At 45.3% G+C, this 16,244-nt stretch overlaps 1 protein-coding gene across 1 annotated transcript in view; it reads right to left on the bottom strand.

Moving 5' to 3' along the window:
* The window catches only part of spo11 (SPO11 initiator of meiotic double stranded breaks), a 34,019-nt gene that overhangs the window by 11,627 nt on the left and 6,148 nt on the right, over positions 1–16,244 (bottom strand). Inside the window, exons 2-9 of the mRNA XM_033041254.1 lie at positions 15,942–16,055; positions 13,195–13,283; positions 10,310–10,376; positions 9,726–9,834; positions 8,438–8,524; positions 6,032–6,068; positions 4,963–5,072; positions 25–124 (exon numbers count right to left, since the gene is read on the bottom strand). Coding sequence (XP_032897145.1) covers positions 25–124; positions 4,963–5,072; positions 6,032–6,068; positions 8,438–8,524; positions 9,726–9,834; positions 10,310–10,376; positions 13,195–13,283; positions 15,942–16,055 — 713 coding nt within the window. The remainder of the gene's footprint in view (positions 1–24; positions 125–4,962; positions 5,073–6,031; positions 6,069–8,437; positions 8,525–9,725; positions 9,835–10,309; positions 10,377–13,194; positions 13,284–15,941; positions 16,056–16,244) is intronic.

Here is a 16,244-nt window from a genome sequence, read left to right as displayed (position 1 = left end):
ATGCTAACCTGAAGCATTAATTACCATGTGGGTCAGCATCCATTAGGGCAAAGATTGGGATTTGCAGTGTGTCCCACAGTTTCCGCACCATCAACCTGGTGCTCAGATCTGGCACGCCTTTACCCTGAAAGTAATTCCGAATAATAAGATAAGGAAAACAAGTACAAGCATGCTGTAATAAATAATTCAGCTAACATGCAGAAAATAATTTACTGATCATATTTCCATCTGGATAATTGATACAATTTATTTGCTGTCATTTGCCATAACTTGTGATACACTAAAGTATCCTTTAAGTTGATTTAGTTTTCATTAAAATAATAGATGGTAATGATGGGGAATGAAAGACTATCTACTTTGGGGTCTAGGGGCCGGACTAAAAACAGCATAATATCACAGTAAAGCCTACTCTTCATTTCAAGAAAAGCAATAATTACTCTGTAAAATTGTCTTATTTTCCTTGAGCAGTAGCAGTTTTGTACTTGTGTCAATGAGGAGCTGGATTCATATCCCCAATGCATTTTATAATAGGACCACTGCTCTCAGCGGTGAATGGACACTTACATACAAGCACTCTGGATTGGATTTTAGTCAGATAGCAAAAGATGAAAAGAATAGTCTACTGCTATATCAACGAGAATATCTTACGCAAATTAAGCTTATGAAGATTTTTTCACATTATTCTGCCACTATCTTCAATTAGAGTAATAGATTAGATGCGTCACACGCACACTAACCACCCCCCACACACGCACACACTAACCACCCCCTTAATATTATATAAATATTATTAATTCGCTCCTTTTGCCCCATCCCCGCCCTATCCACACGCATAGCCCCCAACTCTCAGGCACATCTAAAACGGGAGAGGGAGGGGGGGAGTAGAGAGAGGGGGCAGAGACTGAGAGAGAGGGGCAGAGACAGAGAGGGGCAGAGTCAGAGGGGCAGAGACAGAGAGAGGGGCAGAGAGAGAGAGAGAGAGAGGGGCGGAGAGAGAGGGGCGGAGAGAGAGGGGGGGAGAGAGAGAGGGGGAGAGAGAGGGGGTAGAGTGTGGGGGGAGAGAAGAGAGAGGCAGGGGGGAGGGGAGGGGGGAGGGAGAGGAGGGGGGAGGGAGAGGGAGAGGAGGGGGAGGGAGAGGAGGGGGAGGAAGAGGAGGGGGAGGAAGAGGAGGGGGAGGAAGAGGAGGGGGAGGAAGAGGAGGGGGAAAGAGGGGGGGCAGAGGAGGAGGGGGGGGCAGAGGAGGAGGGGGGGCAGAGGAGGAGGGGGGGCAGAGGAGGGGGGGCAGAGGAGGAGGGGGGGCAGAGGAGGAGGGGTCAGAGGAGGAGGGGGGGCAGAGGAGGAGGAGGGGGCAGAGGAGGAGGGGGGCAGAGGAGGAGGGGAGCAGAGGAGGAGGGGAGCAGTGGAGGAGGGGGGGCAGAGGAGGAGGGGGGGCAGAGGAGGAGGGGGGGCAGAGGAGGAGGGGGGGCAGAGGAGGAGGGGGGGCAGAGGAGGAGGGGGGGGCAGAGGAGGAGGGGGGGCAGAGGAGGAGGGGGGGCAGAGGAGGAGGAGGGGGGGCAGAGGAGGAGGAGGGGGGGCAGAGGAGGAGGGGGGGGCAGAGGAGGGGGGCAGAGGAGCAGGGGAGCAGAGGAGGAGGGGGGGCAGAGGAGGAGGGGAGCAGAGGAGGAGGGGGGGCAGAGGAGGGGGGCAGAGGAGGAGGGGGGCAGAGGAGGAGGGGGGCAGAGGAGGAGGGGGGCAGAGGAGGAGGGGGGGCAGAGGAGGAGGGGGGCAGAGGAGGAGGGGGGGCAGAGGAGGAGGGGGGGCAGCGGAGGAGGGGGGGCAGAGGAGGAGGGGGGGCAGAGGAGGAGGGGGGGCAGAGGAGGAGGGGGGGCAGAGGAGGAGGGGGGGGCAGAGGGGGAGGGGGGGGGGGGGGGGGGGAGGGGGGAGGAGGAGGGAGGGGGGGAGAGGAGGGGGGCAGAGGAGGAGGGGGTGGCAGAGGAGGAGGGGGGGCAGAGGAGGAGGGGGGGCAGAGGAGGAGGGGGGGGCAGAGGAGGAGGGGGGGGCAGAGGAGGAGGGTGGCAGAGGAGGAGGGTGGCAGAGGAGGAGGGTGGCAGAGGAGGAGGGGGGGGGCAGAGGAGGAGGGTGGCAGAGGAGGAGGGGGGGGCAGAGGAGGAGGGGGGCAGAGGAGGAGGGGGGCAGAGGAGGAGGGGGGCAGAGGAGGAGAGGGAGAGGAGGAGGGGGCAGAGGAGGAGGGGGGGCAGAGGAGGAGGGGGGCAGAGGAGGAGGGGGGGGCAGAGGAGGAGGGGTGGGCAGAGGAGGAGGGGGAGGGGCAGAGGAGGAGGGGGAGGGGCAGAGGAGGAGGGGGAGGGGCAGAGGAGGAGGGGGAGGGGCAGAGGAGGAGGGGGAGGGGCAGAGGAGGAGGGGGGGAGAGGAGGAGGAGGGAGAGGAGGAGAGGGAGAGGAGGAGGTGGGGGAGAGGAGGAGGAGGGGGAGAGGAGGAGGAGGGGGAGAGGAGGAGGAGGGGGAGAGGAAGAGGAAGGGGGAGGTGGAGGGGGGGGAGGGGTGGAGGTGGGGGAGAGGAGGAGGAGGGGGAGAAGCGGAGGGGGGGGGGGGGGGGAGCGGAGGGGGAGGGGGAGGGGAGAGGAGGAGGGGAGCGGGGCGGGCGGCCGGTGAGTGGGGAGCAGCCATCGGGGAGTGGCCAGTGAGCACAAATAAACACACACACACACATACAAGATCAGACTTTTAAAAGTTACTAGACCAAGTGGGACCCATTGGGTCCCGTCCCCTCAACGAGCGGTTGCGGTGGGACGGCCTGCACTGACACACTAACCACCCCACTTGATATTATATTAATATTATTCATTCGCTCCTTTTACCCCATCCCCGCCCTAACCACTCACGCATAGCCTCCAACTCGCAGCCGCGTTTGTAGAGGGAGAGGGAGTGGGGGTAGACAGAGAGAGAGAGAGGGCGGCCGGTGAGCGGGGAGTGGCCATCGGGGAGCGGGCATCAACCAAAGGAGGAGGGAGGGGTGGTGGGGGGTGACATCACTTGCAGCGCGAGCAAGACGGCACAGATTCATTTTGACTTCATCAGCGAAAGGCAGCCGTTTCCCGCCCAAAGTTTTAAGATTTTTGAACATTTTCATTAATAACTCGAGAAATAAAGCATGAATTTTTCAGAAAAGGCGACTTTGGACTCCAGGGGGAAATTTTCTACCGGAATGTGTAAATATTTTACCATTAGCGCATTGTTTTTTTGGGAAGATGTGAAGATGTGATTATACACATACACATCCAAGATCAGAGTTTTAATAGTTAATAGATATGGATTGTCAAGGGTAATGCAAAGGCAAGAAAATGAAGGGTAGATCCTTGGCGACTCCAGAACCAACTGTGTAGAGTGGGAAAAGAAACATTGCTAGTGATTCTCTGGAATCAAGCAAGGGAAGTTCTATCCACTTCCATCTTGGAAGAGAGATCTGAAGAGGGTCGACACAAAATGCTGAAGTAACTCAGTGAGACAGGCAGCATCTTTGTAGAGAAAGAATGGGTGACGTTTCGAGTCAAGACCCTTCTTCAGAAGAGGGTGATGGGATTATCACTGTCCAGAGGCTTAAGATAGTGATCGACGGAAAGATCACAAAGGTCCTTTTTCATCATACTAAAGGATAATTGACAACAGAGGGCATTATTGACATTCAAAAGGAAATTGCTTTTTTGAAGAGATTAACAGGGGCTGCATAGGGAATAATAATGCACAAATGTGGGAGAACCAATTGATTTATTCATTATTTGACTGCTGTTAAGCATTTCAGTGTGCATAAATACTAATCCAAAATCGTTACAACAGTTGAGATTCAGATTCAACTTTAATTGTCATTGTCAGTGTACAGTACAGAGACAACGAAATGCAGTTAGCATCTCCCTGGAGAGCGACATAGAATATGATTTTAATTAATAAATCTATTTACATGCATACAGTCATAGTGTTTTTCCTGTGGGAGGAGTGTCCAGGGGGGGGGTTGATTGGCAGTCACCGAGGTACAGTGTTGAGTAGTGTGACAGCCGCAGGGAAGAAGCTGTTCCTGGACCTGCTGGTCCGACAACGGAGAGACCTGTAACGCCTCCCGGATGGTAGGAGGGTAAACAGTCCATGGTTGGGGTGAGAGCAGTCCTTGGCGATGCTGAGCGCCCTTCGCAGACAACGCTTGCTTTGGACAGACTCAATGGAGGGGAGCGAGGAACCGGTGATGCGTTGGGCAATTTTCACCACCCTCTGCAGTGCTTTCCGGTCGGAGACAGAGCAGTTGCCATACCATACTGTGATATAGTTGGTAAGGATGCTCTCGATGGTGCAGCGGTAGAAGTTCACCAGAATCTGAGGAGACAGATGGACCTTCTTCAGTCTCCTCAGGAAGAAGAGATGCTGGTGAGTCTTCTTGACCAGAGTTGAGGTATTGTGGGTCCAAGAGAGGCCATCGGAGATGTTGACCCCCAGGAACCTGAAGCTGGAAACACGTTCCACCTCCGTCCCGTTGATGTGGATGGGGGTGTGCGTGCCGCCCCTAGACTGCCTGAAGTCTACAATGAGCTCCTTGGTCTTCTTGGAGTTAAGGTCCAGGTTGTTGTCAGCGCATCATGCTGCTAGGAGCTGGACCTCCTCCCTATAGGCCGACCCATCGTTGTTGCTGATGAGGCCAATCACCGTTGTATCATCTGCATACTTGATGATGGAGTTAGTACCATGTACAGGTGTGCAGTCGTAGGTGAAGAGGGAGTAGAGGAGGGGGCTCAGCACATAGCCTTGTGGAACGCCGGTGTTCAGGGTGAGGGTTGAAGAGGTGTGCTTGCCTAACCTAACAGACTGGGGTCTGTTGGTTAGAAAGTTCAGTATCCAGTTGCAGAGGGAGGGGTCGATGCCCAGGTTACCAAGTTTGGTGATCAGTTTATTCCTCTGCAATATAATTCCATAAATTCCTTACCGTTATAATAATACATGGGGACATTTTGGTACAAAAGTCATCATCCAATAACCTCTGAAAGGTGGCGTCCTTTTCCACTACGAGCACAAATTGAGCAGAAGAATTCAAATCTAGACGTTAAGGCTAATCATAGGCTAGCTTTGAAACTACATTAGTTAATATTAATCTTATAATTCCTGTCCTCCAGTATAGCATTGATTTAATTAAAATAAACACATGGATTACAGAATACAGAGCAATGAGATATGAACACGCGAGATTGCTAACTAGTGTTATTGAGATGGAATACGTTTAGCCAGAACTTCCTATTGATTTTTTAAAGCCATGAAATTTTGCTCTAGAATAACAATGGCAGTCAATTAACTCGTTGTTTTACTCATCACCTCTTAATGCTATTCAAATTTTTTTGGGTTTAGCCCTTTTTTCCATTCCAGTCTTTTTTTTTCGTTCCTTTAAATCTTTTCCTTTTTTTCTATCTTCTTCAAAAGATGATTATTGCCTGTCCAGACAATGAACAAAAAAATATGATCTGAATTCTTGCATATGGGAAAAAAAGTCAGGAGACAATAAAGTATAGTGATATCCAATGAAACCAAGACATTTAATGCTGCTTCTATTTTTGTTACAATCATCAAGTTCTTTATATCTATGTCACTTAAGGACTCATTTAAAATTAGCAAGTAATGGCATTTCCAATTCAGTACATGCAATTCTGTGATATCTCCTGCTACAGCTTAAAATGTACAGTATAAAGATGTTTTTGGTATGAAATATTAATATTAGAACATTTTTGTCATCATATATGCCAGGTAGTAAGAAAGCAACACCGCCATCCCTAGTAGTCAAGTGACTAGCTTTTCATATCCAGTCTTTAAATAACCAATGGACAATAGGAGCCACCGATCCTCCCTGACAGCAAAACCCGAAAAGAAAGGCATTAGTGACCCGGATTTCAAAAACTTCCCATTACATTAGAACATCCTTCATCAGGACTGAAGAAAGTATGTAATCCTCCAAAGCTAGAACACACAACCAAGAAACTTCTTTATCGTGTCACATTAAAGGATACTTTTTATCCCGTCCACATTGGATGGTACAAGAACAGCCTTGGGAATGGAAGAGAAAGCAGGCATACATAACTGAAACAATAATCACAACGTATTCAAAGTTCCTGAATCTATCACACCCTTTGTTACTGTGTCATACAACATGTTTTTAAATGTTCCCTATACATGCTAAACAGCTGAAATTTAAAAGTTAACAATTCAGGTTAACCTTTGTAAGAGTTGGGAGAGAAAGAAAACAAGTTAAATTTAAGTTGCAGAGAGGGTGGAAAGGGATAGATAAGACTAAAGTAATATCTTGATATGGTGAAGGCAGGGCTGCTAAAGTGATAGCATAAATTATGCCATCTAGTTGATGGGCTGATGAGGTAGAAAGAGAAGGAGAATCCAAAGAAAGTTTTTTTTGCCCCTGTCCCTTTTTCGCAACTTCTCTTCGCCAAAGAGTAAAGCTTTTAGCCTTTGCCAATTGCAAAGGTTATTCGTTCTATTTTCTTTTATTTTCCTCTACTTATCTATTCCCTGTGCTGACCTAATTCTCGACTTTTGCACTAATTTAACTCCACTGAAAAGAAAATCATCACATTTTCAACTTGAAGGTTGAAGAATGATTACATAGAGTGATACAGTGTAGAAACGGGCCCTTTGGCCCAACTTGCCCACACCAGCCAACATGTCCCAGCTACACTAGTCCCACCTGCCTGCGTTTGGTCCATATCCCTCCAAACCTGTCCATTCTATGTACCTGTCTAACTTCTTCTTAAACGTTGGGATAGACCAAGCCTCAACTAACTCCTCTGGCAGCTTATTCCATACACCCACCACCCTTTGTGTGAAAAAGTTACCGCTCAGATTTCTATTAAATCTTTTCCCCTTCACCTTAGACCCATGTCCTCTGGTCCTCGATTCACCTACTCTGGGCAAGAGACTCTGTGCACCTACTTGATCTATTCCTATCATAATGTTTACACCTCTATAAGATCACCCCTCATCCTCCTGCGCTCCAGGGAATAGTCCCAGCCTACTCAACCTCTCCCTCCTCTAAACCTGGATTACATGTTTATTATTTTGCTATTTGTTTATTTTTAGCTATTTCAGATTGTGCATTAACCCAAATATCTCAAGATGCCTATAATTATTTTATTTCCTGTTTATCATCTCTTAGAACTTTCCAAACTGATTGGCTACTCAGCCAACTCAATGACAGAACTGTTTCTGAACAGAACAGAGGCCTGATAATCACTAATAGGGGACACACTGAGGACCGATCATATAGTCTGCTGAGAGATGGAAGCTTGTGGAAGGTACAGAGCATGTCACAAATTATATTTCTGGCCATGAATTTTTATCCAAAGGACCATCGAGTTTGAAGTAAAATAGCAAAACTCCAAATATTGTTAGTTACCCAAAAAAAGTTGGGGTCAGTTATCATCCAATTAGGTGATGTATCACACTATTTTGATTTTTAATAACTTTTGCAAGGGTATTTATTGTAAAAAGTATTTGAATCAACTTCATTGGAATAAAATAATGATCTCTTATTCCTTTCTATTTTCATTTTTAGCTTGGCTTCTGTATCGGAATTGCACTGGGGTGGGGGCATAATTAGCTTGGAGAAAGAGGGAAACAGAAATGGAAAATGTTGGAATTTAGGTATTGGAAAATAAAAGTTTGGGAATTCCATTCCTTAGTTTGGCCTCAATATCCTTTTCAAATTGCACATTAAAATCTCATATTTTCTCATTATATTGAAGGAGGCTATCTGGTCCGTTAAGTTCACACCAGCTCAGGCAGTTTTTCTGAAGAAAAGGAATAGGTGACATCAGAAGAAGGGTCTCGACATGAAACATCACCTCTTCCTTTTCTCCAGAGATGGTGCCTGACCTGCTAAGCTACTCCAGTTTTTTTAGTCCATCTTCGCAGAACAATGCTATCAGTCCCATTTCCCCACTTATTTTTCTGTAACCTATTCTCTTTCACATGCACATCAATTTCTCCAGTTCTCCTGTCGCCCACCTGCAGGAGAGGCAAATTTACAGTTAGCCAATTAACCAATAAACACATTTGTGGGCAGAGCACCTGAGGTAACCCTATGTGGTCACAGCGAGAATGTGCCACACAGACAGGAACCAAGGTTTAGGTCCCTGGAGTTGTGCACTCTTAATATCACTGAAACAACTTTGTTGGCCATCACAGCTTTGTAACACAACAGTTTCCATAATAAAAGGCTACTAAGCAGAATATTGTTAATTGGCCTGTAACTTTGATGCAACTACATAGGTTATGCAGAAAAGAGCAATGGATCATTTCCTGTTTCTTCATTTGTTCATGATTTGTCCCTCTCCAGCACATATTTCTGCTGAAAGAAGCTTGCAGACTAATTTGATGAATTTCACAATAAACCTGGTACATACAGTGGAACTGCAGGCACAGTTCACTCTGCTGCCATCCTCTTCGGTATAGCATAGATCGCCAGCAATGCAGCCTTTCGAGGTAGAGAGCTAAAAAAATAGAAATTAAACATTTTATGAAAAGAAAATTTAAAGGATTCACAGGACTTTTATTATCACGTACCAATTAAGGTACAGTAAAATGTGATTTACCATACAACCATACGAAAAAAAACACCAACACACAATTACATAAAAGTTAGCATAAACATCCACCACAGCGGATTCCCCACATTCCTCACTGTGATGGAAGGTAAAAAAGTCCATTCTTCTACCTCTTATTCTCCTGCGGTCAGGGGCTGTCGAACCGTCAGGGCGATCGAAGCTCCCACAGCCGGCGGTTGAAGCTCCGTTGGGGCGATCGAAGCTCCCGCGTCGGGGCGATTGAAACTCCCGCCTTGGGGCGGTTGAAACTCCCTCGGCTTGGAGTCCCCTGACCAGAGACCGCGGGCTCCGTGATGTTAAAGTCCGCAGGCAGGCACGGCTGGAGCTCCGAGGTCGATCCCTGGCAAAGGGATCGCAGGCTCCACTATGGTAAGTCAGCAGGCCCCTCGGTGGAGCTCTCAGCAAAGGCCGCCAACTCCTCAATGTTAGGCCGCAGTACGGACGGAGATACGATACGGGAAAAAATCGCATCTCAGTCGAGGTAAGAGATTAGAAGTTTCCCCCAACCCCCTCCCCCACCTACCACATAAAACAAGCTAAAGAACACTAAAAAACATACATTTAACACATACTATTAAACACAAAGGAAAGAAAGGACAGACAGACTGTTGGCGAGGCAGCCATTGCTAGCGATGCATGTATTTCCTGACCGAAGAATATCACAAAGAGCATTGTGTAGATAATAACCAGATAACCTACAGATTTCACCTAATATATTCAGAACTATTTTAAAACTATAATTTAACTTAATGTTGAACTAAAAAATAAATTAAATTAAAATCAGTTATTATTCCATATTCCAGGAATCATTTCTGAAAATGAAAATGTAAAATAAAAACTATAACTCAATTACTGTTCTGAATAGATGTCTTATTTGCCCTACCATGTGCCAGAGAAATTCAGATTTTCTTCTTTCCCATATAATGCTGCCAATTAATTTCTTGGGAAAGCTGCATTATTTTTGGTCAAATCTGGAAAGTTTGAATGTATTGATTGTCGTTATAAACATAGATTACTTTCATCATGTCTTTATTTTTTAAATGCACATTACTGTTTTGGAGGAAGAACATGTGTTATAAGTACTTACAACATGGAGACATCTGCGTTGAACTTTAAGCATGCAGCATATATCATTGATAATGCCATCAAGAGTACTCTGTGAGCCAAACAACTGTGTATCATTGTAATACAGGTCTCTGAAATACAAATGACCATACATATAATTGTCATTTATTCATTGTCACTAGGTTAAAATCTTGAAATATTCCACCTAACAGCATTATGAAAGCTTGTTCACCTCATGAATTATTGTAGGCCAAGAGGGAAGCTCAACACCATCTTCTCAAGGATAACAACAGAATAACCAATATATTATATCCTTGATTGTAACACTCAAAATAATACAAATACATTAAACACAATTTAAAAAATCAATGCATGATCAAATTCATGTGACAATAACACGGAACACATTTTGTCGAATGGGAACAGCAGAATTTCAGTTCCGCAGATGAAGCTTTCCAAGCAACATTGATACTGGTACCTAATTTTTGTTTATTGCATCTTGCTGATTTGCAGGAAATCATTGTGAGCAATTGCTTGGTAAAAATCCCTGACAGGACAGATAACTGCCATCTCCTCCATCACATCTATATCTTAACATTCTGTTACCTTTTAGTTGCGTAAGTATTGCTCTGCACCAACTTGTAGATCATCGACAGAGTCTTGAGTATCAGAGCTGTAAGGAAAATAGTTGTTAGTGGCCAAAATGGACAATGTCACATTTTTCCCCACAATCTACTTCATTTGCCAAACTTTTGCCACTGTTTAATCAATCCTTCCTAGCCTTTTTATTTGGTTGATGAAATTAATAAAGAGGATTTCGAGGACAAATAAAGAATTTATTTTTAATAAGCTTTATGATTTTATGCACCTCTCATGATTCCAATGTCATTTTATATTTTCTGCTAATATTTGTTGAGAAGTCTTGTATTTTACATGCCAAAGATGCTTTGCAAGTGCATGTTATTGTAGTCCACATGGCTGGAAAGATCAGAAGCTTGATCCCCATCTGTGTCCAATTCTTAATGGCACTAAAATAATTGCAGATATAAACAACGACCTTGAAGAAATTAAGTATATTTCTACTCTTTTATCATCTTTATCATATTCTTCAACTGCCAAATTGCCTTTGTGGATGTTAGCTAAAGATTCAGATAAAATGCAGTGATGTTGCCTCTAATCCTGCAATTCAAAATTGATTGCCATATCACGGTTGAATTAAAGGTAGACACAAAAAGCTGGAGTATCTCAGCGGGTCAGGCAGCATCTCTGGAGAGAAGGAATGGGCGACTTTTCAGGTCGAGACCCTTCTTCAGACTGATGTCAGGGGAGGGGGCGGGACAAAGATAGAATGTAGACAGAGACTGTAAGACTAGTGGGAGAACTGGGAAGGGGATGGAGAGAGAAAGCAAGGGGTATCTGAAGTTGGAGAAGTCAATGTTCATACCACTGCGGTGTAAACTACCCGAGCGAAATACGAGGGGCTGTTCCTCCAATTTGCACTGGCAATGGAGGAGGCCCGGGACTCTCTGACAATGGAGGAGGCCCGGGACAGAAAGGCCAGATTGGGAAAGGGAGAGGGAGTTGAAGTGCTGGGCCACCGGGAGATCAGGTAGATTAAGACTGACTGAGCGGAGGTGTTCAGTGAAACGATCGCCGAGCCTGCGTTTGGTCTTGCCGATGTAGAGAAGTTGACACCTGGAACAGCGGATACAGTAGATGAGGTTGGAGGAGGTGCAAGTGAACCTCTGCCTCACCTGGAAAGACTGCGTGGGTCCTTGGATGGAGTTGAGGGGGGAGGTAAAGGGACTGGTGTTGCATCTCCTGCGGTTGCAGGGGAAAGTACTTGGGGAGGGGGTGGTTTGGGTGGGAAAAGACGAGTTGACCAGGGAGTTTCGGAGGGAACGGTCTCTGCGGAAAGCAGAAAGTGGTGGAGATGGGAAAATGTGGCCAGTAATGGGATCCCGTTGGAAGGGGCAAAAATGTTGCATGATTAAATGCTGTATGCGACAGCTGATGGGGTGGAAGGTGAGGACAAGGGGGACTCTGTCCTTGTTACGAAAGGGGAAAGGGAGAGAACTAGGAGCGGCGGGATATCGAGGAGATCCTAGTGTGATAGAGGTTCACTTGCACCAAGGTTTAATTAATTTAGTTTAGTTTAGTTTAGAGATACAGCGCGGAAACAGGCCCTTTGGCCTACCGAGTCCGCACCGACCAGTGATTACTGCACATCGACACTAGCTTACACACACTAGGGATCATTTTACATTTACACCCACAAAGGCACGGGAAGAACGTACAAACTCCATATGGACAAGCACCCAGAGTCAGGATCAAACCCAGTTCTCTGGCGCTGTAAGGTAGTTGACCCACCACTACACCACCATGCTGGGTTGAATTAATAGAAAGGTTTGGCTACTTGTGTCCATAGAACAAGAACGCAGCAAGGAATCAACCACTGCCAAAGAGGTACAAGCACCATCAGAAAATAATCTCCGAAAATAATTTTAGAGTTTCTATTGGTCTTTGCAATATTGTACATTTATTATATACTAGACCAAATGGGACCCGTTGGGTCCAGTCCCCCAACGCGGGGGGGGCACAGCATCACAGGGGAGGGCTGGTCCCCGAACGCAATATTCCACCACTCACCCACAGGTCCCAATGCTAACCACTCTCTAGAGAGGGAGGGGGTAGAGAGGGAGGGGTGGGTAGAGAGGGAGGGGTGGGTAGAGAGGGAGGGGTGGGTAGAGAGGGAGGGGTGGGTAGAGAGGGAGGGGTGGGTAGAGAGGGGCGGCAGGGAGGACAGGGAGGGGTGGCAGGGAGGGGCAGTAGAGAGGTAGAGAGGGAGGGGGAGGGAGTAGAGAGGGAGGGGGAGAGTAGAGAGGGAGGGTAGAGGGAGGGGGAGGGGGGTAGAGAGGGAGAGGGGCAGGGAGAGAGAGGGGTAGAGACCCTACCCCATCTCCTTCCTCCTCATTTCCCTCATCCTCCTCCCCTCACTCCCATTTCCTGCCCCAGGATCTACCCAGGTCGTAGAGCAGCGCCAGGGCCGGGACAGCTTGAGAGCCCATTGTGATTGGTGTACTGTGAGAAGCATTGTGACATTATCAATGGATGCTCTCTGAGAAAGCGGTTTTGGCTTTTTTTGAAACTTTAAATCATGAATAACTTCGGAAATATAGGTCGGAATGCGACGGGAAGATGTTTATCGCTTAAACGGGAAAAATGAAAGTAAAATATGTGAAAATGGGAATCTGTGGCCTGGAGTTTGGAAGAAGAAAGGAAAAAGCAGAGCAGAGTGACACGTTGCCGGCACAAACAAAATGTTTTCGTAATATAGACTTTTCCGATTGTAATAGTCTTAATTATTTATGCATAATATGAAGTCTCAGCTTATTTGTTGACTGAAATTTAATCTTGAAAGACTTTGCATTTAATCAGTAGACAATAAAGCATACATTTATGTGGAAGCAACTACCAAAATAAGAACTTACCAAACCTATGGACAGATTTGGAACATTCACACTTCACTTTGCTCACATTACAATCAGATACCAGCTGTAAACCAACATTGCCATCAAACCTGTCAATACGTAAAATTTAACTAAATTAGTCCTTACTTAGTAGTATTGTCATTTATGATCTTAATCTCCTCATTTTCCCAACTTCACTGAACAAAAAGCAAATTATTTAGGATTTTTGACAAGCATTGTTCAATTATCCGAAATTATTATATAAGTGTTTATGTCAAAGCATCCACACAGTGGATGGTAGAAAAACAAGGATGTCATCACATGGAGATTCACCACCATATGATATAATTCTTCGGGCACTGTAAATTTTACTCCTGAAAAAAAAATCCAATTATATTTATGATCTGTTCAACTGCAGCCCGCTAGATTCTTATCTTTGAAGCCCTTTAACTTTTCACTTGCAGGATTGTCTGTTAGAATTTTTAAAACAAGTTTAAAACGGCTCTACTTCATATTCGTGGCTCATTGGGGGATAAATTCAAAAATAGAACCAACATTTGGTTGTACTTGGAACTTAAGAAGAGGTGTCGCAGCAGCATGCATTTACATTTTCTATGTGACCCCAATGCTTACTTTAATTTGGCTATTAAAAGACATAAAAGCTTGGATTATTATACATAAAGAAAAGCTTGGATTCTGTACGAGTGCAAAAAATATTAGAAATGCTCAATGTCAAATTTGTATTCCTATCCTAGCAGTTAAGGTATAAGGTCAATTAAAAATAATTACAGACATTTCAGGATTAAGCTCGTTTAAAAGGCTAAAAACAGAGGGTTTATTTTGCCTTAAGGTGGAAGGTAAGTGTTACCAGCATTCCTTACCAATGTCTTAAGGTGCCTCCTGAAGGTTGGCTGCAGCTAGTATGCAGCTAATTTTTTTACCCAGAGAGTTGTGAATTTGTGGAATTCTCTGCCTCAGAAGACAGTCGAGGCCAATTCACTGGATGAATTTAAAAGAGAGTTATATAGGGCTCTTGGGGCTAGCGGAATCGAGGGGTATGGGGAGAAGGCAGGCCCGGGTTACTGATGATCAGCCATGATCACAATGAATGGCGGTGCTGGCTCGAAGGGCTAAATGGCCTCCTCCTGCACCTATTTTCTATGTTTCCATGCACACGTCCTCCCCAGATTATGAATGCCCAAGTTATGTACAGCCTATACATAAGAGTGAGTATTTGGGAGACTGGAGGGATAGCTGCTTTGGGCTGCAGGCATCTTCTGCCATGTGGGACCTTGGTTCACAGTCACATGTACGATTTGAAAACTGTTTAGGTTACAAACAGTTCACGGGAACAGAACCCCATTGTAACCTGGGGAGGGTCTGTTTACAGCAAAGCAGAGATCTCTACTGCTCAGTACATCACAAGTGAGAGCACCTTGCAGATAACAATTCTGAAATCCTTTAGCATTGCCTTCCACCTTGTTTGCAGACATCTGGTGGATTTGTCACTGATCTGTCCCCATTGTGAAGTGGTTCCCCAGACACGGTATGCAAAACATGTTATATTTGGGTTTTCAGTGCCGAGGGGCAACATTGTGCTGCCTTTAGCACACAGTCCATTCTCTCATATGCCATGAAGGAAAAAGTAGAGGCTGGTTGCCTGACACCCTTAGTAATCAAGAATCTTTCAATCTCCGCCTTAAAAATATCCATTGTCTTGGCCTCCACAACTGCCTGTGGCAATGAATTCCGCAGATTCACCACCATCTGACTAAGTAGATTCCTCCTCATCTCCTTTCTAAAGGTACGTCCTTTTATTCTGAGGGTTTAGCCTTTGGTCCAAGACTCTCCTACTAGTGCCACCTATGGGCGGCACAGTGACGCAGTGGTAGAGTTGCTGCCTTAAAGCGCTTGCAGCGCCAGAGACCCGGGTTCGATCCCGACTATGGGTGCTGTCTGTACGGAGTTTGTACGTTTCCCCGTGACCGCGTGTGTTTTCTCTGAGATCTTCAGTTTCCTTCCACATTCCAAAGACGTCCAGGTTTGTAGGTTAATTGGCTTGGTATAAATGTAAATTGTCCCTAGTGCGTGTAGGATAGTGTTAATGTTGGGGATCACTGGTGGGCCGAAGGGCCTGTTTCCCCGCTGCGTCTCTAAACTAAACCTCTTCTTCTTCTTCTTGCGTATGGCGTGCACAGCCTAAAGTTGTAGGTCAACTTGTTCTATTTGATCGTGTTTGTGCACGTCGGGTTGATTGCATTAGTCGAAACAGGGTGGACCACTTGAAGGTTGCAATCTCCCACCCAACTAAACTAGTGGAAACACCCTCTCCACATTCACTCTATCCAGGCCTTTCACTATTCTATCCAGGCTTTTCACAATCCAGTGTTCTGGAGTTGTTCAGCTCAAGACTGGCAGAGGACTTGATCCAGATCATACAAAGCACATGGGAAATACGGCATAATGTTTTCACACAGGTTACTCAATTTCATTAATATTTATGACCTATCGAATAAGTATGACAATGCTCCACCTTATTAACCACGATACACCTATTGTCTCGTTATTTTCAAATAAAAATTAAGTTGTTCATTAAGCATTTACTGAGAAAAGCACATCATTGATTGAATTTCCTTTCCAACAAATATTGATGCTTATGAACCAACTAAAGACAGTATAACTTACTTTACTTTAATAGGATTAATAGAATACTTGATTTTTTCAGAAGAATATTATACTTGAATCATATGAATATTGTAAAAACATACCGAATATTTTCCCAGGATGATCTTTTATCAAAAGTGATAATTGGGGGCTCTCCTTTTGCAAGATTTGCTAGTGTCTCTTCAACAATATTTTCAATTGCTTTAAGAACATCAGAACTGAAAGAGTTATCATTAATTTTATTAAACTAAAACAAAATTCAAGTAGAGAAATATTTAAATTAGACTGCCGTGAGGATTGAAAACATTATATATTTAAAATGTTATATTAGGAATTAGTCTGGAACTCTTTTCTGCACAATTGAGTATTCTACGCAATTTGAATTTTGATGGTCAATAAAACGGATT

Source organism: Amblyraja radiata, chromosome 23 (assembly GCF_010909765.2).
Source record: "Amblyraja radiata isolate CabotCenter1 chromosome 23, sAmbRad1.1.pri, whole genome shotgun sequence".
NCBI lineage: Eukaryota > Metazoa > Chordata > Chondrichthyes > Rajiformes > Rajidae > Amblyraja > Amblyraja radiata.
The sequence above is the reverse complement of the archived record's forward strand: the minus strand, read 5'-3'. Positions and strand labels throughout refer to the sequence as shown.